The 25350-nt window shown below is 44.7% G+C and overlaps 1 protein-coding gene across 3 annotated transcripts in view; it reads right to left on the bottom strand.

The window, feature by feature from the left end:
- LOC143962015 (asialoglycoprotein receptor 2-like) overlaps positions 1 to 25350 on the bottom strand; it is a 99875-nt gene that overhangs the window by 53550 nt on the left and 20975 nt on the right. Inside the window, exons 2-3 of one of the 3 annotated variants that reach the window (XM_077471355.1) lie at positions 17519 to 17599; positions 1611 to 1721 (exon numbers count right to left, since the gene is read on the bottom strand). In XM_077471355.1, the coding sequence (XP_077327481.1) occupies positions 1611 to 1721; positions 17519 to 17599 (192 nt within the window). The remainder of the gene's footprint in view (positions 1 to 1610; positions 1722 to 17518; positions 17600 to 25350) is intronic. The other 2 variants (XM_077471357.1, XM_077471356.1) reach the window with 2 other exon arrangements.

Here is a 25350-nt window from a genome sequence, read left to right as displayed (position 1 = left end):
TCCTATCCGTCTCCTGAGGTGTGGGGGATCGCTGCATTCCAATCTGTCTCCCGCGTAAGACACCATATAAATCATGTATAATAATAATAATTCAGTGGCACCCAGAGGAGACACGTCGGGGTCTAAAAGATTAAAGAGAACCTTGTCACCTAAAAATCATCACACAGGGCACTTTTTGTCCCCTATGTGATGACAAAAAATAAAAATGTTAAGCATAAAAAATAAGGTTAAACCAAAGCACATAACCCCCCCCCCCCCAAAACATTTTGAGCCCCCCACATATACACACGTGAGAATGTAAACACACACATTTATTGCATTTGTTTGCCCTAAGATTCACTTTAGTGTGTTTTTAGTGTGTTTATTTTTTACTGAAAGTTGCAGTAATATCATCTGACATAAAAAAAATTAAAACTACCACTATTTTATTCTCTAGGGCGTGCAATCTTCAGGGCTAAAATGTGTGCAAACAATGCAAAACTGTTTCTTGGTCTTATTCTTGGTCCGGTCGTGGGTCCCGCGGACTCGATCACCGCGGGCATACCCGCGATCGTCTCACGGGGCGGCTGAATGAGGAGATGCCATTGTAAACAGCATCTCCCCGTTCTGCCTAGCAACAAGTGACGCTGATATCTGCTCCATGTGATTGGAGCAGAGATCAGTGTTCACTAAAACAAAGACCAGCCCCCCACAGTTAGTAACACACCCCTAGGAACACTTAAACCCTACACTGCCACCCACTGGTTAACCCCTTCACTGCCAGTGTCATTTACACAGGAATCAGTGCATTTGTATAGCAGTGATTGCTGTATAAATGACAATGGTCCCAAAAATGTGTCAAAAATGTCACAGTCACAATAAAAATCGCTGATCGCCTCCATTACTAGTAAAAAAAAAAGAATATTAATAAAAATGCCATAAAACTATCCCCTATTTTGTAAACGCTATAACTTTTGCTCAACCCAATCATTAATCGCTTATTGTGATTATTTTTTTTACCAAAAATAGAAAAGAATACGTATCGGCCTAAACTGAGGGAAATTTTTTTTTTTTTTATATTATAATAATAATAATAATAATATAATAATATTATAATAAATATGCCCCAAAAAGATATAATAATATATATTATTATATATTTTTGGGGCATATTTATTATAACAAAAAGTAAGAAATAATGTGTTTTTTTTCAAAATTGTCGCTCTATTTTTGTGTTTAGCGCAAAAAATAAAAATCACAGAGGTGATCAAATACCACCAAAATAAAGCTCTATATGTGGGGACAAAAGGACGTCAATTTTGGAGGCACGTCGCACGACCGCGCAATTTTCAGTTAAAGCGACTCAGTGCCGAATCGCAAAAAGTGGTCTGGTCTTAGGCCAGCAAAATGGTCCGCTCTACAAGTGGTTAAGCAATCCCTTTTTTTTTTTTTTAAATGTCAGACAGGTCTAAATTAAGAGGCAGAGGTTCTGCGCAGGAAGGTAGTAGTCTCCTTAGCCCTAGGCAAATATGAAAAACTCTGCCCCCTGTGGGAAGGGCAACAAGTAACGAATACAAAGGTTCAGATGCCAAATCCCAACCCAAATATCCCAATATATTAGAGATACTCACAGGAAATGAACAAGAAAGTCGTGAGGGTGAGCAAAGTAATGAAGACCAATATTAGGAGGACCCCCAGGATCAGTATCACCCGGTGATGTGTATTCTTGGCAGCCGGAATCTCTACAGACAGAGAGGATAGTGAATATTCCTGCGTGTATCAGCCGGTATAATAATCCTCCAGAATTCTTATCTCATGTAAAGACATTTTATATTCATTTTGGATCATCTGTGTGCTCGTTCCCTGCATACAAATCTGTAATCTTCTATTATAACTGTATACATCTATATTTATATCACAGCTATCATATAATAATCTTCCACTATAACTGTATATGTACACATCACATCATGTTATTTCATTATCATGATATAGGCAAATTACAGTGTAGGTTCTGGTTCATACCCCCCTAATACTGTATGTCTACTACATGTCCTACCACCGTATGTCTACTACATATCCTACTACCGTATGCGTAGCACTGACTCCTGAAGGAGCGGCTGGCTTTGTTGGGCTTACCGTTACCTTCTTGACCTTGTGTACGTCTAGGGGTTTCCCGAGGTAGATTGCCCAAAGAACTGTAGAAACCAACACTGGATCCGCTTTTGGGATTTTTATTTGCCAAAAATAGTAATAGACAAAACGCAGTCTCTCAATGAGGATTAGAGGGTTTAGGTAGAAAGTTCCGGTACTCTTGTAACTTCTCAAAATAAAAAGTCTCTCACTTTAGAAATCCAGAGAATAGCCCTCACAACTGGATTCTCACAGCTACCGGATAGATCTCCTCTCACTAGGCCTAGAGAGTTCAGATAAAGCAAAGTCTCAGCCACAGACTTGCATATGGAACGTTTGACTAAAGTCTCTGCCACAGACTTGTTGTAGAACACTTGTTGAATAAAGTCTCTGCCACAGACTTGTTGTAGAACACTTGTTGAATAAAGTCTCTGCCACAGACTTGTTGTAGAACACTTGTTGAATAAAGTCTCTGCCACAGACTTGTTGTAGAACACTTGTTGAATAAAGTCTCTGCCACAGACTTGTTGTAGAACACTTGTTGAATAAAGTCTCTGCCATAGACTTGTTGTAACTGAAGGATGTAGACAAATTTAGAGAGCCCTTATACGGTACCAGTATCTTACAGCTGGTGCGGCGATACCATACAAGTGTAGATTCACTTGGAGTCTTTCAACTAAGCCTCCAGGCTCTTTCTAAGAAGCCAGCCTTCAGTGTGGCCTTCCCCCAAAGAGTCCTTCTCTGGTTGCTTCCTCAGTTGTTGGGCCTCTTCACAGATGAGACGGCACCAGACCACCTTTGAATCCTCCTTTCAGTTACTTTGCCTCCAGCTAGCCAGACCCGAGACTCGGAATTGGATGGATCCGCACCCCAGGCCATGAGGGCTGGTCAGGAGGACCAGGACCAAACAGGCAGAAAGATCTTCTGGACTGGAACCCCAAAGCATGTTATACCAGTACCATAAATACCCTCTCCCAGAACGCACAGCAAGATGACACTCCCACTGGCCTGGTTCAGATAGAAAGTGGCACCCGATGCGCCCAGCTGAACTGCGTTCTCACACTTGCTAGTGATGACAAGCAGAACACAGTGCAATCCAGCTAGACTGGTTTGAACCCATAATTTGGTATAATTAAACCCAAAACCAAACTGCAGTTCTAGGTATTTTAAATAGAGAAAAACACATAGCGCGTGCTCTTCAGGAGCCGGCGCTACATATGTTTACTACATGTCCTACTACTGTATATCTACTACATGCCTACTACTGTATGTCTACTACATGTTCTACTACCATATGTCTACTACATGTCCTACTACAGTAATGTAATGTCCAAAAAATATTCTTATGATGTCCAAAAATTAATGTCCTGTGATTCCCAAAAATAATATCCTGCAATGTCCAAATACAATGCCCCATGTTGTCAAAAAATAATGTCCCAGGATGTTCAAAAAATTATGTCTATGATGTCTAAAAGTTAATTTCCCTTAATATCCAAAAATAATATCCCACAATGTCCAAAAATAATGTTCACGATGTCTAAAAGATAATGTCCCAACATGTCCAAAAATAATGTCCAATGATGTCCAAAAAATTTGTGTCCTACAAAGTCTACAAACAGTCCTATGATGTATAAAAATAATGTCCCTTGATGTCCAAAATATATCCCACAATGTCAAAACAAATTATGCACCAAGATGTCTAAAATATAATGTCCTATCATGCGTAAAAATAATGTCTAAAAGTAAATGTCCCACAATGATTTTTTGCCAATGATCCTCTTACCGGGAATGACAGCAAAGCTTCAATGACATCATAGTGGTTCTTGGATGCTGGTGATCCCCAGTGTCCTAGCAACCAATGATGCATCCCTATTCATCTGAATGGAAACATTGACACTGAGGATGCTTTCTGACATCACTGAGCAAATATGACCATGTGGTGATATTTGGTCAATGACATCTGCTAACATCCACAGTCCAACTATTTACATTCAGATGAATGGCAGCCACAGTGCCCTGCCAACCACAGACCTGAATGGGAAGCTGTGACTCATTAGTGGCAGTAGTAATACCTGTTAACCTGTTAACTGAAACGTGAGTGTCAGGATTAAGGTCTCCCACAAGCCTGTCATTTGTAGTTGGTAGCAGCTTGGATATTAGTGTATGTGTGCATTTTGGGAAATTTGGGATTTCCATTGGGTTGACCAATTTCCAAGGAAGAGCAATGGACGGCAATGCTTCATGCATCATTTTGCATCTGTGTATATATATATATATATATATATATATATATATATATATATATAGTGACAATAAAACACTCAGCCCAGGCAGGTTGAGGGGCTCCGGGTGGGGGGGGGGGGGGGGGGGGCTTAGGTCACATGGAGGAAGCAGGATTTCTGTTTCCTCAGAGTTCAGAAAAACCCTATTTGGGTCCTGGAACCCGGAGACTTTATAGAGACTTATGAGGGATGAACTCTCCAATCCTGGCTCCATGTTTTTTGAGGAACCAGCTTGTGCAATCCTATTTTGTCTTGGGAGAGACTGCCCTTCCATAAGGAGTCCATATGACTGCAAGGGAGCAGCCAGAAACACGTGTCCAGTTTTAGAGGGTATTGTCTGGAGGAAAAGATAAGAGTCTATGTTTGAGGCCAGAGCAACAGATCTGCAAAAACAAACCAGGAAGCTGCTAATAAGTGTTTATTTTCTGAACAATTCTGAATACCCCCTACTAGGAATGAGCTTTGAGTTTGAGTCGAACTCATGTTCGACTCGAACATTGCCTGTTCGCCTGTTCGGTGAACAGTGAACAATTTGGAGTGTTTGCGGCAAATTTCGAAAAGCCGCGGAACACCCTGTACAAGTCTATGGGAGAAATCGAAAGTGCTAATTTTAAAGGCTAATATGCAAGTTACTGTCCTAAAAAGTGTTTGGGGACCCGGGTCCTGCCCCAGGGGACATGGATCAATGCAAAAAAAGTTTTAAAAATGACAGTTTTGTCTGGAGCAGTGATTTTAATAATGCTTAAAGTGAAACAATAATATTTATATTTAATGTAATATTCCTTTAAATTTCGTATCTGGGGGGTGTCTATAGTATGCCTGTAAAGAGGCACATGAGAACAGTCATTGAAAGTCATTGATAAAAAAAAAGCAAAAAAAAAGCGTGGGGTTCCCCCAAATTCAATTACCAGGCCCTTCAGGTCTGGTATGGATATTAGAGGGAACCCGGGCGTCAATTTTTTAAAAATAAATTACGTGGAGTTCCCCCTAAATATCCATACCAGACCCTTCAGGTCTGGTATGGATTTTAAGGGGAACTCCACGCCAAATAAAAAAAAAATCTCACGGAGGTCCCCCTAAAAATCCATACCAGGCCGCAGGAAAAGAGGCGGGGATGAGAGAGTGCTCCCCCTCCTGAACTGTACCAGGCCACATGCCCTCAACATGGGGAGGATGCTTTGGTGGTCTGTGACCCCTCAAAGCACCTTGTCCCCATGTTGATGAGGACAAGGACCTCATCCCCACAACCCTGGCCGGTGGTTGTGGGGGTCTGCGGGCGGGGGGCTTATCAGAATCTGGAAGCCCCCTTTAAGGGTCTGGTATGGATATTTAGGGGGAACCCCACGTCATTTTTTTTTAAATTTGATGTGTACCATACCAGACCTGAAGGGCTTGGTAATTGAATTTGGGGGAACCCCACACTTTTTTTTTTTTATCAATGACTTTCAATGAGTGTTCTCTGTATTACAGGGAGCCGAAAATTAATTATAGCCATGAGTGATTTTAAATGAATTTTTTTCCTACATAAATGACACTTTGTGCAGGGACAGTTCTAAGCATGGGAAACATGCGCCCCTTCACAGGCATACTATAAAAACCCTGCAGGTACGAAATTTAAAGGAATATTACACTTTTATTGTTTCACTTTAATCATTATTAAAATCACTGCTCTTGAAAAAATGGCTGTGTTTAAAAGTTTGTTTTGCATTGATCCATGTCCCCTGGGGCAGGACCCAGGTCCCCAAACACTTTTTAGGACAGTAACTTGCATATTAAAACCAAAAAAATAAGGCTGCGCTAAAACTTATACATTACAGCATTAACAATGTGACGTGTTAATTCTAGTGTTAAAACAATATCTACTGTCAAGAAAAATTGTGTATGAAAACATCAAACTTGAAGCACATAAAAAGTCCAAAGAGGGGGAAGAACGAAGGTATGGAGTAAGTCCCTTGAAGTGACTCTTTATAAACACCCTTTAGATGTATAGCAGGTGCGCCCAAAGAGGAAGTTCTATCCACCACCTATTTCAATGAGGCTTACCAGCTGCCAAGATCTCTTTTTAGGGAGATCATACAGGCATGAAGAAAAAACGATCGTTCCTGGTCTCCTCAATGGGTTCTTGCTGGCGTCTCCACCTCTTATATCTCTTTCTTACAACGTCTCACATTCCACCGAATTTTGGGATAAGACAAGAAAAAAAGGCTCCCATAGCGTAACTCCGCATAAAAATTTATTACGAACGAAATAAGGTAAAACAAACTCACAAATTCCAGTTGAGTACAAACGTAAGTACAAACACGAGCCGGCCGGCTCTCTCTTATTATCACTGCCCGTCCTTCCTGGTCGACGGGGAATGGCGGTAACGTCAGCACGCCGCTCACCCTACGTCGTTTCGTCAAAAGTGACGTCTTCCTGGGGTACGGGCGGCGCGCTGACCCTCCGCCTAAATACTCACTAGCTACAGAACGTAACCGCCCACTTCCGAGCTCCTGGCTACAGCTCCTAATCAGCCATTTTAGGAATGGGCAAAATTGAACGTTCGCCCTGATCATTAAAAGAAAATAAAATGAGCTAAAAACTCGAACGCTGTAAGGAATCGGACACAAACCGCTTCACAAATAGGTTCGTACTCATTTGATCTTTTTTTATTAAATTAAAGGATCTTTAAAAATAAACCACACTAAATAATAGTCTAGAGGATCAGGACTAACCTGTTCTCTAAATAGGATCATATATGATGGTATAATCCGGTCTCATACCTACCACTTATAAGAGCACGATCGGACAAGATCAACCCCCCTTTCCCGAACGCACAATTCTAATAACTGCACCCAGAATATAGGAGGGCCCACCATCATTCCCCGACCTAAGTTTTCCACATAGGAAGAGGACACTGTCAGGTCATCAGACCATCAGGCCACTACCTAAACCTAAAAATTACATAAAACTCTATACAGAAGGAAAGGAACATTCTCGTATACAGGACATTATTCCAATTAGGCCTTATATAGCATAGGCCATTGGGAAAAACCTCAAATAAGCTACATACATCACAAATAACAAAACCATCCCCAAGTGAGCTTAGTTAACCCAAACCCGCAGGGGGGGACCACAATCACATACTTAATTGTGGGTCGCCCACCAATTATGGCAGACCTCTTAAGAGAGGGTATTGATTGGTATTTATTATGGGTCTCTCACCAATTATGGCAGACCTTTTAAGAAAGGGCAGTCAAATATTAATGTTAATTCATATCACCTAATATCTAACATTTTAATCGATACTAAGCCCTCAAAGGTCAGGGGTTCTATGATATCTCCATATGTAGGTAACAGAGACCATAGACCCTCCTCTTTACCCACCTAAAAAGATAAACAGAGCTCGTTCACAGGGTGACCTAAAACATTACAGAGGGTGGCCAGAACCACTCAACCAAGTCTTACTGGTCAGTACTTGAAGCGGGATAAACCCTTCACATCACCTCGAAAGGGATGATGTCGGATAGATGGAAAAAATCCCACAAGATCACCAATTAATTGCTATAATTCAAAGTGTACTTCGAAGTGTACTTCACTAATTTGTCAAAAAGTGGATAATTCCACAATTCCCTAATCATATCAGGACCGAGAATACGGAACGACCCAGGAATTCGGAAGTGGTTCACATAGAAAAGGGTCTAGCTATTGTCTATGAAGGCGTTCACGTCAACATCCACATTAAGACCGTATGGAGTATAGCACCGGGTTTTATGTATCCACATCATTTCTAGTCTAGACAAATCACGCACCAGGGAGCTCCCCCTCCAATGTGCACTAAACTTGTCTATACCCAGAAATAGGGTGTTTGCTGGATTACGGCCATGATGTAAATCATAATGTTTGGATACTGAGTGGAATTTATACCCATTTTTAATATTTGTGATATGCTCACCCAAGCGTACTTGCATAGCTCGCTTGGTTCTCCCTATATATTGGAGCCCACAAGGGCATTGCAAAAGGTATACAACACCCTTAGAGCTACACGTTATAAAGGGTTCAATTTGATATTCTTTCTGGGTACTGGTAGAGACAAAGGATTCAGTTTTTCTCTTTTTACTCTTATTCAACCTACAGATCTGACACCTACGACATTGGTGGTACCCAGTTATATGTTGAAAGAAAGAAATATTCTTAGTAGGGGGATCAATTACATTAGGAGCTATCCTATGTCTCAGGGAGGGAACCCCTCTGAAGATGATCTCTGGTTTAGCTGGAAGAAAGGTACGAATGACTCTATCATTCGACAGCAAATGCCAATGTTTCCGCAGCATTTTCTTGACTAGATAGTGTTGGGTGGAAAAGGTCGTAACAAAAGGGACAATCAATTTCTCCCTTTCCTTACCAGAACTAGCCCGCAAAAGAGCAGCTCTATCACCCTCAGCAATCTGTTCTATAATTGCATTCATGGGTTCGACTTCGTACCCCTTTTCTTCCAGTCTCCCTTTCAAAATGTTAGCCTGCGACCTAAAGTCGCTAACGTCAGAGCAATTCCTCCTCATCCTTATAAACTGACCCTTAGGGATTGATCTTAGCCATGAGTTATGATGGCAGCTCTCTATGGGTATAAAAGAGTTCCTGTCAGTTTTCTTGAAATAGGAAATCGTTTTAAAACCCCCTTCGAATTTACTAATGGTCAGATCAAGAAAATGGACCCTCTCTGGACTGGCCTCCACTGAAAATCTGATGCCCCTATCGTTGTTATTGATATTAAGAAAAAAATCTTCCAGTTGGGGTCTGGTCCCCTCCCACAGGAGGAGGACGTCATCTATATACCTCGCCCAAAACACCAAGTGCGGGCTTCGGTCTTTATAGATGGCGTCCTCCTCCCACTTAGCCATAAAGAGATTTGCTAGGTTAGGGGCGTACTTCGCCCCCATTGCCACTCCCCGAATCTGTTTAAAATATTTTTGCTCAAACCAAAAATAATTATGGCTTGCCGCAAACTCAAGTAACTCGATGATGTACTGTTGTTGCTGTTTTGACACAGTTGACATGGTATTCAAATAGTGTGTCGCAGCCGCGACCCCTAATTCGTGTGGAATGATCGTATAAAGCGAGGTGACATCGGCTGTCACCAATAACGTACATTCATTCGATCTCAACCCTGAGAGTAAATTGATCACCTGTCTTGTATCCTTCAAATAAGAGGGCATTTTCTGGACCAAGGGCTGAAGAAAGAAATCAATATATTTCCCCACCCGGGACGTAATGGAGTCTATACCACTCACTATAGGACGTCCCGGGGGGGAAATAAGGTTCTTATGGATTTTTGGCAGGTAATATAGCACCGGAGTCCGTGGTGCCTTAGGGAAAAGGGATGCTTTCTCCTTCTCATTCAATATCCCAAGTTGAAATCCCTTATCAACCAGGGACTGTAAAGTCTTTTTATATTGGACCACGGGGTTACCTGGCAATGTGATATACGTATCACCGTCATCAACTATATTATGCATCTCTTTGATGTAATCTAGCCGGTCCAGAACTACTATGCCCCCCCCCTTATCCGCAGGGCGAATGACTAGATTTTTATTATTACAGAGCGAGTCTAGACCTTCTTCCGTGCTCTTATCCATCTTATGGTTGGCAATCTTAACTTGTTCTAAATCTTTTAATAATACGTCCCTAAAGACTTTTAGTGAGGGTGCCATCGTCCCTGGGGGATTAAACGTCGAGGCGTTTGAAAGTCCCGAATGTAATACCTCCTGGGGTGTTGCTACATATTGTTTGGTCGGCAAGGTTGCAAAATGTCTCTTGATATTAACCTTACGGACAAATTTATGGATGTCCATATAGGTCTGAAACCTATCAAGTTTCTTTGGTGGTGCAAATTTCAAACCTTTATTGAGTAAGGCAATTTCTGATTTAGTTAGTGTTTGGGTACTAAGATTGAATATTCCCTCTCCCTTTACTTCCTTAGTCTTTTTTGACTGTGCTCTCCTCCCCCCTCTGCTTCCTCTTTGTTTTCTACTGGTCTTTTTACTCCTTGAGCTCCCTTGGGAAAACCCCAATTTTGTTGTGACTGGTCCCCGACATTGGACCTCCCATTGGAGTCCCCAAATGGTTCTCTTACACGACCCTCAAATTCAAAGTCGTTGTATCCCCCATTGAAAGAACCAACTCTGTCCCTTAGAGGAAAAAAACGATTATGTGTATCCACACTATAGTCATAGTCATTCTCCTCACTTTCCCTATTATAGTAGGGTCTATTGTCGTACTGGGGGCCCTGATACCTAGGCATATTATGCACATAATTATCATAATACCCTCTTACAGGTCCCCTACCAACAGAGGGATTTCTCCTAGGGTACGGAGGTTGCATGCTCTCATAGTTCTGACCATACTCCCGGCTACTGCCGCCCATATTACCTTGTGGGTATGGCTGATTCCGACCTGAGTTCCCCACAGGTTGCCCTGTCCTCCCCATGCCTAAAGGCCTCCTAGGTGACTGATGTGTAATATTTTTCCCCCTTTTACCCGATTTGGTATGTGTTTTTTTAGGGGTTCTTGGGGGTTGACCCCCAGTGGGTAGGTGCTGAACACGCATAGCCCCCTCCCCCCCGGGATTCCTCCCCTTGTGTAATTGCATCCATCCTAGGATCTGTTTTTATGGATTGCTCACCCAATAGTTAATGGTTATTTATGAGATTGAAAAATCTAACCATCTCAGAGATCCATACACAATGGGATGTGGCTTTCCTGGAGACCTATGTTAAACTAAACATGGTCCCCAGGAGCCTTAGGTGGGAGGTGTGCCCCCAAAAAGGTGAGACAGAACTGGAGGAGTGGTTCCGTTATTTCAATGAGGCGGGGGTCAAATTTCTACAGTTTCTAGTTGCTCGTAAAAAGAGTAAACTTGTAAGATTGGATGGAGAAATTAAGGCCCTCAGAGACACGTTACTCCTACATAAAGATAAGGATGAATATAAAGATAGATCCATGAATCTTTTAAAGGTTTTAGATAAGGAGGAAAAGGAACAAAAAGCCAAAAAAAGAAAAAAGTATAATAGGGACTATGCAGATTATCAGGCCACTATAGTCTTCGAATGGCAGAAGAAACTATTGGGTGAGCAATCCATAAAAACAGATCCTAGGATGGATGCAATTACACAAGGGGAGGAATCCCGGGGGGAGGGGGCTATGCTTGTTCAGCACCTACCCACTGGGGGTCAACCCCCAAGAACCCCTAAAAAAACACATACCAAATCGGGTAAAAGGGGGAAAAATATTACACATCAGTCACCTAGGAGGCCTTTAGGCATGGGGAGGACAGGGCAACCTGTGGGGAACTCAGGTCGGAATCAGCCATACCCACAAGGTAATATGGGCGGCAGTAGCCGGGAGTATGGTCAGAACTATGAGAGCATGCAACCTCCGTACCCTAGGAGAAATCCCTCTGTTGGTAGGGGACCTGTAAGAGGGTATTATGATAATTATGTGCATAATATGCCTAGGTATCAGGGCCCCCAGTACGACAATAGACCCTACTATAATAGGGAAAGTGAGGAGAATGACTATGACTATAGTGTGGATACACATAATCGTTTTTTTCCTCTAAGGGACAGAGTTGGTTCTTTCAATGGGGGATACAACGACTTTGAATTTGAGGGTCGTGTAAGAGAACCATTTGGGGACTCCAATGGGAGGTCCAATGTCGGGGACCAGTCACAACAAAATTGGGGTTTTCCCAAGGGAGCTCAAGGAGTAAAAAGACCAGTAGAAAACAAAGAGGAAGCAGAGGGGGGAGGAGAGCACAGTCAAAAAAGACTAAGGAAGTAAAGGGAGAGGGAATATTCAATCTTAGTACCCAAACACTAACTAAATCAGAAATTGCCTTACTCAATAAAGGTTTGAAATTTGCACCACCAAAGAAACTTGATAGGTTTCAGACCTATATGGACATCCATAAATTTGTCCGTAAGGTTAATATCAAGAGACATTTTGCAACCTTGCCGACCAAACAATATGTAGCAACACCCCAGGAGGTATTACATTCGGGACTTTCAAACGCCTCGACGTTTAATCCCCCAGGGACGATGGCACCCTCACTAAAAGTCTTTAGGGACGTATTATTAAAAGATTTAGAACAAGTTAAGATTGCCAACCATAAGATGGATAAGAGCACGGAAGAAGGTCTAGACTCGCTCTGTAATAATAAAAATCTAGTCATTCGCCCTGCGGATAAGGGGGGGGGCATAGTAGTTCTGGACCGGCTAGATTACATCAAAGAGATGCATAATATAGTTGATGACGGTGATACGTATATCACATTGCCAGGTAACCCCGTGGTCCAATATAAAAAGACTTTACAGTCCCTGGTTGATAAGGGATTTCAACTTGGGATATTGAATGAGAAGGAGAAAGCATACCTTGTCCCTAAGGCACCACAGACTCCGGTGCTATATTACCTGCCAAAAATCCATAAGAACCTTATTTCCCCCCCGGGACGTCCTATAGTGAGTGGTATAGACTCCATTACGTCCCGGGTGGGGAAATATATTGATTTCTTTCTTCAGCCCTTGGTCCAGAAAATGCCCTCTTATTTGAAGGATACAAGACAGGTGATCAATTTACTCTCAGGGTTGAGATCGAATGAATGTACGTTATTGGTGACAGCCGATGTCACCTCGCTTTATACGATCATTCCACACGAATTAGGGGTCGCGGCTGCGACACACTATTTGAATACCATGTCAACTGTGTCAACACAGCAACAACAGTACATCATCGAGTTACTTGAGTTTGCGGCAAGCCATAATTATTTTTGGTTTGAGCAAAAATATTTTAAACAGATTCGGGGAGTGGCAATGGGGGCGAAGTACGCCCCTAGCCTAGCAAATCTCTTTATGGCTAAGTGGGAGGAGGACGCCATCTATAAAGACCGAAGCCCGCACTTGGTGTTTTGGGCGAGGTATATAGATGACGTCCTCCTCCTGTGGGAGGGGACCAGACCCCAACTGGAAGATTTTTTTCTTAATATCAATAACAACGATAGGGGCATCAGATTTTCAGTGGAGGCCAGTCCAGAGAGGGTCCATTTTCTTGATCTGACCATTAGTAAATTCGAAGGGGGTTTTAAAACGATTTCCTATTTCAAGAAAACTGACAGGAACTCTTTTATACCCATAGAGAGCTGCCATCATAACTCATGGCTAAGATCAATCCCTAAGGGTCAGTTTATAAGGATGAGGAGGAATTGCTCTGACGTTAGCGACTTTAGGTCGCAGGCTAACATTTTGAAAGGGAGACTGGAAGAAAAGGGGTACGAAGTCGAACCCATGAATGCAATTATAGAACAGATTGCTGAGGGTGATAGAGCTGCTCTTTTGCGGGCTAGTTCTGGTAAGGAAAGGGAGAAATTGATTGTCCCTTTTGTTACGACCTTTTCCACCCAACACTATCTAGTCAAGAAAATGCTGCGGAAACATTGGCATTTGCTGTCGAATGATAGAGTCATTCGTACCTTTCTTCCAGCTAAACCAGAGATCATCTTCAGAGGGGTTCCCTCCCTGAGACATAGGATAGCTCCTAATGTAATTGATCCCCCTACTAAGAATATTTCTTTCTTTCAACATATAACTGGGTACCACCAATGTCGTAGGTGTCAGATCTGTAGGTTGAATAAGAGTAAAAAGAGAAAAACTGAATCCTTTGTCTCTACCAGTACCCAGAAAGAATATCAAATTGAACCCTTTATAACGTGTAGCTCTAAGGGTGTTGTATACCTTTTGCAATGCCCTTGTGGGCTCCAATATATAGGGAGAACCAAGCGAGCTATGCAAGTACGCTTGGGTGAGCATATCACAAATATTAAAAATGGGTATAAATTCCACTCAGTATCCAAACATTATGATTTACATCATGGCCGTAATCCAGCAAACACCCTATTTCTGGGTATAGACAAGTTTAGTGCACATTGGAGGGGGAGCTCCCTGGTGCGTGATTTGTCTAGACTAGAAATGATGTGGATACATAAAACCCGGTGCTATACTCCATACGGTCTTAATGTGGATGTTGACGTGAACGCCTTCATAGACAATAGCTAGACCCTTTTCTATGTGAACCACTTCCGAATTCCTGGGTCGTTCCGTATTCTCGGTCCTGATATGATTAGGGAATTGTGGAATTATCCACTTTTTGACAAATTAGTGAAGTACACTTCGAAGTACACTTTGAATTATAGCAATTAATTGGTGATCTTGTGGGATTTTTTCCATCTATCCGACATCATCCCTTTCGAGGTGATGTGAAGGGTTTATCCCGCTTCAAGTACTGACCAGTAAGACTTGGTTGAGTGGTTCTGGCCACCCTCTGTAATGTTTTAGGTCACCCTGTGAACGAGCTCTGTTTATCTTTTTAGGTGGGTAAAGAGGAGGGTCTATGGTCTCTGTTACCTACATATGGAGATATCATAGAACCCCTGACCTTTGAGGGCTTAGTATCGATTAAAATGTTAGATATTAGGTGATATGAATTAACATTAATATTTGACTGCCCTTTCTTAAAAGGTCTGCCATAATTGGTGAGAGACCCATAATAAATACCAATCAATACCCTCTCTTAAGAGGTCTGCCATAATTGGTGGGCGACCCACAATTAAGTATGTGATTGTGGTCCCCCCCTGCGGGTTTGGGTTAACTAAGCTCACTTGGGGATGGTTTTGTTATTTGTGATGTATGTAGCTTATTTGAGGTTTTTCCCAATGGCCTATGCTATATAAGGCCTAATTGGAATAATGTCCTGTATACGAGAATGTTCCTTTCCTTCTGTATAGAGTTTTATGTAATTTTTAGGTTTAGGTAGTGGCCTGATGGTCTGATGACCTGACAGTGTCCTCTTCCTATGTGGAAAACTTAGGTCGGGGAATGATGGTGGGCCCTCCTATATTCTGGGTGCAGTTATTAGAATTGTGCGTTCGGGAAAGGGGGGTTGATCTTGTCCGATCGTGCTCTTATAAGTGGTAGGTATGAGACCGGATTATACCATCATATATGATCCTATTTAGAGAACAGGTTAGTCCTGATCCTCTAGACTATTATTTAGTGTGGTTTATTTTTAAAGATCCTTTAATTTAATAAAAAAAGATCAAATGAGTACGAACCTATTTGTGAAGCGGTTTGTGTCCGATTCCTTACAGCGTTCGAGTTTTTAGCTCATTTTATTTTCTTTTAATGATCAGGGCGAACGTTCAATTTTGCCCATTCCTAAAATGGCTGATTAGGAGCTGTAGCCAGGAGCTCGGAAGTGGGCGGTTACGTTCTGTAGCTAGTGAGTATTTAGGCGGAGGGTCAGCGCGCCGCCCGTACCCCAGGAAGACGTCACTTTTGACGAAACGACGTAGGGTGAGCGGCGTGCTGACGTTACCGCCATTCCCCGTCGACCAGGAAGGACGGGCAGTGATAATAAGAGAGAGCCGGCCGGCTCGTGTTTGTACTTACGTTTGTACTCAACTGGAATTTGTGAGTTTGTTTTACCTTATTTCGTTCGTAATAAATTTTTATGCGGAGTTACGCTATGGGAGCCTTTTTTTCTTGTCTTATCCCAAAATTCGGTGGAATGTGAGACGTTGTAAGAAAGAGATATAAGAGGTGGAGACGCCAGCAAGAACCCATTGAGGAGACCAGGAACGATCGTTTTTTCTTCATGCCTGTATGATCTCCCTAAAAAGAGATCTTGGCAGCTGGTAAGCCTCATTGAAATAGGTGGTGGATAGAACTTCCTCTTTGGGCGCACCTGCTATACATCTAAAGGGTGTTTATAAAGAGTCACTTCAAGGGACTTACTCCATACCTTCGTTCTTCCCCCTCTTTGGACTTTTTATGTGCTTCAAGTTTGATGTTTTCATACACAATTTTTCTTGACAGTAGATATTGTTTTAACACTAGAATTAACACGTCACATTGTTAATGCTGTAATGTATAAGTTTTAGCGCAGCCTTATTTTTTTGGTTTGGGTCTAGTGTGGGTATCTCACATTGGGTTGCAGCAGGAATTTATATTGTTATTATTTACATCATAATTTTTTCACTGGCTTAGGCCTTGGTTTGAATTAATTGAGATATTGTTTGGACAGCGCTGTTTTCCAAAAAGTTTTTTAACTTGCATATTAGCCTTTAAAATTAGCACTTTAGATTGTGAACGTTCGAGTCCCATAGACTTTAATAGGGTTCTAAAGTTCACACAAAGTTTAGGTCTGTTCGCAGGTTCTGGTGCGAACCGAACAGGGGAGTGTTCGGCTCATCCTTACCCCCTACCAGGGTAACCTCTGTATTTTTAATAATAGAGGTCAGGAAGAGGCCTTTTAAAGCGGGAGTCCGCTGTTTTTTTTTTTTTTTTAAAGCCAGCAGCTACAAATACTGCAGCTGCTGACTTTTAAAATAAGGACACTTACCCGCCCAGCGCGCCTGCAATGTTGGCACCCGAAGCCGATCTCTCGATCGTCTCTCGGGTGCTGCCGCCGCCATCTTGGGTGTGGGAATCAGGAAGTGGAGCCTTGCGGCTTCATTTCCCGGTTCCCTACTGCGCATGCGCGAGTCGCGCTGCGCAATAAGGATGGTCCCCGCTGTCTCTGGGATCCGTGTGTTTCCCAGCAGGCAGCGGGGGACCTTCGGAAAGGGGCATAGATTCTGCGGAAAGGGGCGTACCTTCTGCAGATATCTGTGCCGGAAGTGGGTGCAGATACCTGTACTGTACAGGTACCTGCACCCCCCTCCCCCCTGAAAGGTGCCAATTGTGGCGCCGGAGGGGGGGAGGGTTCCAATGAGCGGAAGCTCCACTTTAGGGTGGAGCTCCGCTTTAAGAAGGTTTTGTGAGTGGACTGAGTCCTTATGATCTCTACACTTCAGCTAATTTCCCACAAAATATGTAGGTAACCTGTATATCGTATTTAGGTATAAACTGTATACTAAATCAGTGCAAACAACAAGGTGCTGGCTTTTATTACCTCAATGCAGATAAAGTAAAAGGTGATTTTAGATTGGTAGATCCAGTATAGCAGTATTAGTATTAGTAGACGTGTGTCCTATAAATGGGTCCTCAGCTGTCCATAATAGATTAAGAGGATACCCCCACATTATAATTACTTACCTTTGGCTGTTGATGCATTCTTCATCCTTTTTAAATGAAGATCACCCATATTGGCATACATACTTCTCTCATGAGAGCGCCCTGAAGAAGAAATGTGAAATGTGATACTATTGACTAGTGATGTCCGAACGGTTCGCCCGGCGGTTGTTTCGCAGCGAATTTCGGCTGTTTGCGGTCTGCCCGTTCGGCGGACTATTGGCGCCGTTCGACCGGGGGAAATCCGTGTTTACTGTGTAAAAGAACTTTGACCTATGATGACACATCCATCACGGGGTACAGGACTAGTGATGGACGAACTTCCGACGGGACGTTTCGCGAACGCGAAATGCGAACGGACCCAAACGTTCGCGAAACCGAACGTTCGCCGCGGGCCCCATTGACTTCAATGGGAGGCGAACTTTGCAAACCTTCATGTCGAATTTGCGGCCACGTGGTAATTATTAGGGGGTAAAACGTAGTCCCACCATCTGGACAATGACATAATACATGTATGAGGTGAATTTGGGATCGATAACTACAAGCATTTTTATTTTATTTGGGAAATTGTTCTAACAATTCAGGACTATGGAGCTAATGAAGGCAATGGAGGAGAGGGAAGGTCAGGGACCAGGGTAGGCAAAGAAGAGGGTGCAGGAGATGATCACCAGCAGCGTGACATACCGGAATGACACATGCACCGTGATAGAGGCATCTGACAGCAGCACCGTAATACAGAGCACTGACAGCAGCACCGTGACATACAGCGCTGACAGCAGCACCGTGACATACAGCGCTGACAGCAGCACCGTGACATACAGCGCTGACAGCAGCACCGTGACATACAGCGCTGACAGCAGCACCGTGACATACAGCGCTGACAGCAGCACCGTGACATACAGCGCTGACAGCAGCACCGTGACATACAGCGCTGACAGCAGCACCGTGACATACAGCGCTGACAGCAGCACCGTGACATACAGCGCTGACAGCAGCACCGTGACATACAGCGCTGACAGCAGCACCGTGACATACAGCGCTGACAGCAGCACCGTGACATACAGCACTGACAGCAGCACCGTAAGCAGCCCCAGGAGGAAGTCAGCACAGCACAGGGATGGTGTGATCCCCTCATAATAAGAACCCCCAGGAGGAAGTCAGCACAGCACAGGGATAGTGTGATCCCTTCATAATAAGAACCCCCAGGAGGAAGTCAGCACAGCACAGGGATATCATAAGCAGCCCCAGTAGAAATATGACACCGCTCAACCTCTTCAAAGAGGAGGGTAGGGGCATATAGTACGGTGTGCTTTTTTGGGTCAAGGAAGTGAGCCAAATGAATTAAGAAGGTCTGTGTGCTTGATTAAAAAAATAGTTTATAGACATATACATGGTCTACTGGTCACATGTGTTGAATTCCTCCGAGATCCATGCCTCATTCATTTTTAGAAATGTGAGGTAGTTAACACTGTGGTGAGCTAGGCGAGTACGCTTATCGGTCACAATCCCCCCTGCTGCGCTGAACGTCCTTTCGGACAGGACACTGGATGAGGGGCAAGCCAACAGTTCGATTGCAAATTGGGCAAGCTCTGGCCAGAGGTCAAGCCTGCCCACCCAGTAGTCTAGGGGTTCATCACTCCTCAGAGCGTCCACATCGGCCGTTAACCCAATGTAGTCGGACACCTGACGGTCTAGGCGTTCCCTGATGCTGGATCCGGATGACACCTGTCGATGGGTCGGCTGAAAGAATGACCTCATATCCGAAGTCACCAACACATCTTCAAACCGGCCTCTTCTTGCAGGCGCTGTTGGATTGGTACCCGCAAATCCTTCTCTGGGAGTGGGAATTGCTCCTCTGCCAGCGCACGCAAAAGCAGAATGCAGCATTTCTCGAAGCAAGGCCTGGAAGTGCTGCATTCTGACAGCCCTCTGCGACGGCGGTAACATTTCCGCCATTTTGTGTTTGTACCGGGGGTCTAAGTACGTTGCCACCCAGTACTGGTCCTTGACCCTCATGCTTTTTATACGGGGGTCCCTATTAAAACACTGGAGCATGAAGGCCCCCATTTGCACTAAAGTGGAAGCGGTGTGGTGGCCTGGCTCCTGCTCATCATCCAGGATAATGTCGTCCTCTTCATTCTCCTCTCCCCATCCTCGCACAACAGGGATCCCAGAAAGGTTTAAAGCATGCTCTTCTTGCTCCTGCTCATCCGCCCCGGCACCATCCTCCTCTGACTCCTCATCAGACTCCTGTTGTTGACTTGTCTCAGATAGAGTAGCCCCCCCTGGGAATTCATCCAGCATTGCGACTTCCTCATCTTCCCGCTCCTGCTCCTCCACAGCCTGATCAATGACACGACGCAATGCACGCTCCAGAAAGAAGGCATAAGGTACCATGTCACTGATGGCGCCATGGCTGCGACTGACCAGTTTGGTGATCTCCTCAAATGGCCGCAGAAGTCTGCATGTGTCGCGCATGAGCAGCCACTGGCGCGGTGAAAAAAAACCCAGCTCCCCAGAACCGTTTCTTTCGCAGAGTTCATACAGGTAGACGTTAACTGCACGTTTCTGCTGGAGCAGCCTATCAAGCATATAGAAGGTTGAGTTCCATCGCGTCGGGCAATCGCAAATAAGACGTCTGACCGGCAGATGGTGTCGCCGCTGAATGTCAGCAAGGCGAGCCATGGCCGTGTAAGATCTTCTGAAATGGGCCGAGATTTTCCTTGCCTGCCGCAAGATGTCCTGGACCCCAGGGTATTTGACAAGGAATCGCTGCACGACCAAGTTTAAGACGTGTGCCATGCACGGCACGTGCGTGATTTTGCCCTGTTTCAATGCGCTAAGCAGATTGGCACCGTTGTCACACACCACTTTACCAACTGTCAAATTGAGCGGTGTTAGCCACTCATCTGCCTGTGAACGCAAAGCTGAAAGGAGTGCCGGGCCAGTGTGGCTCTTTGCTTCCAGGCACAACAGACGCAGCACGGCATGGCAACGTCTCACCTGGCATGTGGAATAGGTTCTGGGGAGCTTGGGCGGTGCAGTGGAAGAGACGCTAGCAGCGGAAAAGGAGGAGGCAGCTGAGGAGGAGAGGGAGGAGGATGGAGTAGGAGGAGGAGAAGAAGAGTCAGGCCTGCATGCAATCCGTGGCGGTAAAACCAAATCTACACGGGTGCCACGGGTTACATGCTTGACGGCCGTCAGAAGGTTCACCCAGTGGGCAGTAAAACTGATATACCTTCCCTGCCCGTGTTTGCTAGACCACGTGTCTGTGGTCAGATGTATCTTGGCACCGACACTGTGTGCCAGAGATACATTCACTTGCCGCTGAACATGGCCATATAGCTCTGGGATGCCCTTCTCTGAGAAATACTTCCTTCCTGGGACCTTCCATTGTGGTGTTCCAATGGCCACAAATTTGCGAAAGGCCTCCGAGTCCACCAGTTTATATGGCAGTAGTTGGCGGGCTATGAGTTCTGACAAGCCAGCCGCCAACCGTTGGGCAAGAGGGTTATCCGGCGTCATCATTTTTTTACGCTCAAACATTAGGCCCACGGAAGCCTGCCTTTTTGCAGAAAAATGTGAGCTTGGCGTGATGGAAGGTGGAGTGGAGGACAATTGTGAGGAGAGAGGAGAAGGAGAAGTAGAAGACGAGGCTGGACGGTGAGAGCCTGCAGTGTGGCTTTGTGTGTTCCGTTGCTCCCACTGGGCTCGGTGATGGCTGCTCATGTGCCTTCTTAAGGCGGTCGTCCCTAGGTGAGTATTGGGCTTACCGCGACTAACGCGTTGACTGCAAAGATTGCAGATGGCAACGCTATTGTCAGCAGCGGACACGTTAAAAAAAGCCCACACTGCGGAGCCATGTGCCGGTGTCCTGGGAGCGCCAGATGTGACCGTACATGGTCGATGACTCGCTCCTGATACATTTGCAGTCTGCTTTGTCCCTGCTGTGCAATGTAAGTCATTGCTGCTTCTCCTCCCTATCTGCTGGTCCATATCTCCCTCTGAACTCCCCTCCTCTTCCTCTCTTGTGGGCACCCACGTGACATCACTAGACACGTCATCATCAACGTCACCTTCCCCACCGCTATAAGTAGAGATCTCGGAGTAGGCAGCAACACCGGGGACCAACCTCCTCCTTGGGCTGATCTGGGTACTGGCGTCAGACTGCTGAGTAGCGCTTGTTGCTACCTCCTCTTCCTGATCCAATACCAAGAGTGGCTGCGCATCAGAAATGTCCTCTTGATATGGATCGGAAAATAATTCCAGTGACTCAAGCGGAAGGTATGTGGTGGTGGTGGTGGTGGTCGTGTTGTTGGTGGTAGTGTCTTTGGGGGTGCACATAGCAGAGAGTGAAGAAGAGGGTGCAGATCGAGAGGATGAGGAGGGTGCAGAAGAGTAAGGCTGAGCGAGCCACTCAACCAAGTCTGGTGCATCCTTTAAAGTAATTGAACGCACCTTCTGCAACTTCCCACTTTGGCTCAAGCCTGTTGCTCCTGCCCTACCCCTACCACCCCTGCGGAAGGGCCTGCCTCTTCCTCTGCCTGTCATTTTTTAAATGACCCTGTGACAAAACTCTTAGTCCCTATACCGATGAAGGACTGCTGCAGTATAGGGCAGCGGTCAGCAGTGGTGCACGTCAACCCTATCTATTGTGGACCGATAGCGGTCCTTACAGAACAGCAGACTGTACCGCACTCAAGCCTATGTACCGTAGCACCCTATACCAAGTTACCAGTCCTTATAAGAACTTTTGTGGACCAAGCAGGTTGTGTATTAGTGTTTAGCAGACTGTACGTCAGTCCCTATACCGCTGAAGGACTGCTGCAGTATAGGGCAGCGGTCAGCAGTGGTGCACGTCAACCCTATCTATTGTGGACCGATAGCGGTCCTTACAGAACAGCAGACTGTACCGCACTCAAGCCTATGTACCGTAGCACCCTATACCAAGTTACCAGTCCTTATAAGAACTTTTGTGGACCAAGCAGGTTGTGTATTAGTGTTTAGCAGACTGTACGTCAGTCCCTATACCGCTGAAGGACTGCTGCAGTATAGGGCAGCGGTCAGCAGTGGTGCACGTCAACCCTATCTATTGTGGACCGATAGCGGTCCTTACAGAACAGCAGACTGTACCGCACTCAAGCCTATGTACCGTAGCACCCTATACCAAGTTACCAGTCCTTATAAGAACTTTTGTGGAACAAGCAGGTTGTGTGTTAGTGATTAGCAGACTGTACGTCAGTCCCTATACCGCTGAAGGACTGCTGCAGTATAGGTGAGCGGTCAGCAGTGGTGCACGTCAACCCTATCTATTGTGGACCTATAGCGGTCCTTACAGAACAGCAGACTGTACCGCACTCAAGCCTATGTACCGTAGCACCCTATACCAAGTTACCAGTCCTTATAAGAACTTTTGTGGACCAAGCAGGTTGTGTATTAGTGTTTAGCAGACTGTACGTCAGTCCCTATACCGCTGAAGGACTGCTGCAGTATAGGGCAGCGGTCAGCAGTGGTGCACGTCAACCCTATCTATTGTGGACCGATAGCGGTCCTTACAGAACAGCAGACTGTACCGCACTCAAGCCTATGTACCGTAGCACCCTATACCAAGTTACCAGTCCTTATAAGAACTTTTGTGGAACAAGCAGGTTGTGTGTTAGTGATTAGCAGACTGTACGTCAGTCCCTATACCGCTGAAGGACTGCTGCAGTATAGGGCAGCGGTCAGCAGTGGTGCACGTCAACCCTATCTATTGTGGACCGATAGCGGTCCTTACAGAACAGCAGACTGTACCGCACTCAAGCCTATGTACCGTAGCACCCTATACCAAGTTACCAGTCCTTATAAGAACTTTTGTGGAACAAGTGAGTTGTGAATGTTTAGCAGACTGCAGCAGAAGGGCAGCAGTCAAGTATAATATCCTTTCTATATTTGGAAGAAAGAATATTATACATGTACAAGCCTATTACTGTACCACTGATACCAGTCCTGAAAAGAACCTTTGTGGAACTAATAATAACAGCAAGTCTTTAAAATTACCCTCACTGCCTGACAACACTGCTTCCTTCCTGTCCCTATACAAATTGGCAAAAAAAGAGAACGATTAGTGGTTACTGGAACAGCTCTTTTGTGGACCTTGATAGTAACAGCTAATGATGATGATGATGATGATGATGATGAAAGACTAATCTGGCTGTCCCTGTAGCATACACCGTCCTTTCCCTTTCTCTAAACTAACAAAAGACACTCAGGCTGCTGCAAGAATCAGCAGCACAGCAAACCTATCAACACCTAACACCTATACCAGTCCTGAAAAGAACTTTTGTGTACCAAATAGCTAGTGGTTTATCTCTCCCTACTCCACACAGGAACCTGTCCCTATCGTAACAGAAGAAAGAATGTAAAATGGCCACCGGATCGGGTGTATTTATAGGTTAGGGGGAATGTACAAGTGTCCATGTGCTGTCATGTCTCAATTGGCTGTCCTGTATCACATGATAAACGTGTCACCAAAGGTTAAAGTTCTTGTATACATTAAACACGTAAGTCCGCCGCGGCGAACGACGGAAAAAGGCGTTCGAACGTGCGGACCGCGAATGTCGGAAATTCGCCGCGAAACGACCGCCGGGCGAAACGTTCGTCCATCACTATACAGGACAGCCAATTTAGACATTACAGCACATGGACACTTGGACACTCCCCCTAACTTATAAATACACCCGATCCGGCGGCCATTTTACATTCTTTCTTCTGTCACTATAGGGAGAGGTTGCTGTGAGGAGCAGGGAGAGATTGCAGTGACCCAAATCGCTAGCTATTTGGTACACAAAAGTTCTTTTCAGGACTGGTATAGGTCTTAGGTGTATATAGGTTTGCTGTGCTACTGATTGTTGCAGCAGCCTGAGTGTCTTTTGTCCGTTTAGAGAAAGGGACAGGACGGTGTCTGCTGTAGGGACAGTCAGTTTAGACATTAGCTGTTACTATCAGGTCCACAAAAGTGCTATTCCAGTTATTTTTCCAGTAGCCTCTGTTTTGTCAGTTTATATAGGGACAGGCAGGAAGCTGTGTGTGAGGCAGTGAGGGTCAGTTTAATCAGTAGCTGTTACTATTTTAGGTCCACAAAGGTTCTTTTCAGGACTGGTATCAGTGGTATGGTAATAGGCTTGTACACGTATAATATTCTTTCTTCCAAATATAGAAAGAATATTATACTTGATTGCTGCCCTTCTGCTGCAGTCTGCTAATCATTCACAACCTACTTGTTCCACAAAGGTCCTTGTAAGGACTGGTAATAACCTGGTGTAGGGTGCTATAGTACATAGGGTTGAGTGAGGTACAGTCTGCTATTCTATAAGGACTGGTATCGGTCCACAATACATAGGGTTGAGGTGCACTACTGCTGACCGCTGCCCTATACTGCAGCAGTCCTTCATCGATATAGGGACTGACGTACAGTCTGCTAATCAGTCACACACAACCTACTTGTTCCACAAAGGTCCTTATAAGGACTGGTAACTTGGTCTGTCTAGGGTGCTACAGTACATAAGGTTGAGTGAGGTACAGTCTGCCATTCTATAAGGACTGGTATAGGTCCACAATACATAGGGTTGAGGTGCACTACTGCTGACCGCTGCCCTATACTGCAGCAGTCCTTCATCGGTATAGGGACTGACGTACAGTCTGCTAATCAGTCACACACAACCTACTTGGTCCACAAAGGTCCTTATAAGGACTGGTAAGGTATAGGGTACTACAGTACATAGGGTTGAGTGAGGTACAGTCTGCCATTCTATAAGGACTGGTATAGGTCCACAATACATAGGGTTGAGGTGCACTACTGCTGACCGCTGCCCTAT

The sequence above is a fragment of the Lithobates pipiens genome, unplaced genomic scaffold (assembly GCF_037356315.1).
Source record: "Lithobates pipiens isolate NorthernLeopardFrog02 unplaced genomic scaffold, aLitPip1_a1.2 Scaffold_8, whole genome shotgun sequence".
Classification (NCBI taxonomy): domain Eukaryota; kingdom Metazoa; phylum Chordata; class Amphibia; order Anura; family Ranidae; genus Lithobates; species Lithobates pipiens.
This window is presented reverse-complemented; position numbering and strand designations above follow the sequence as displayed.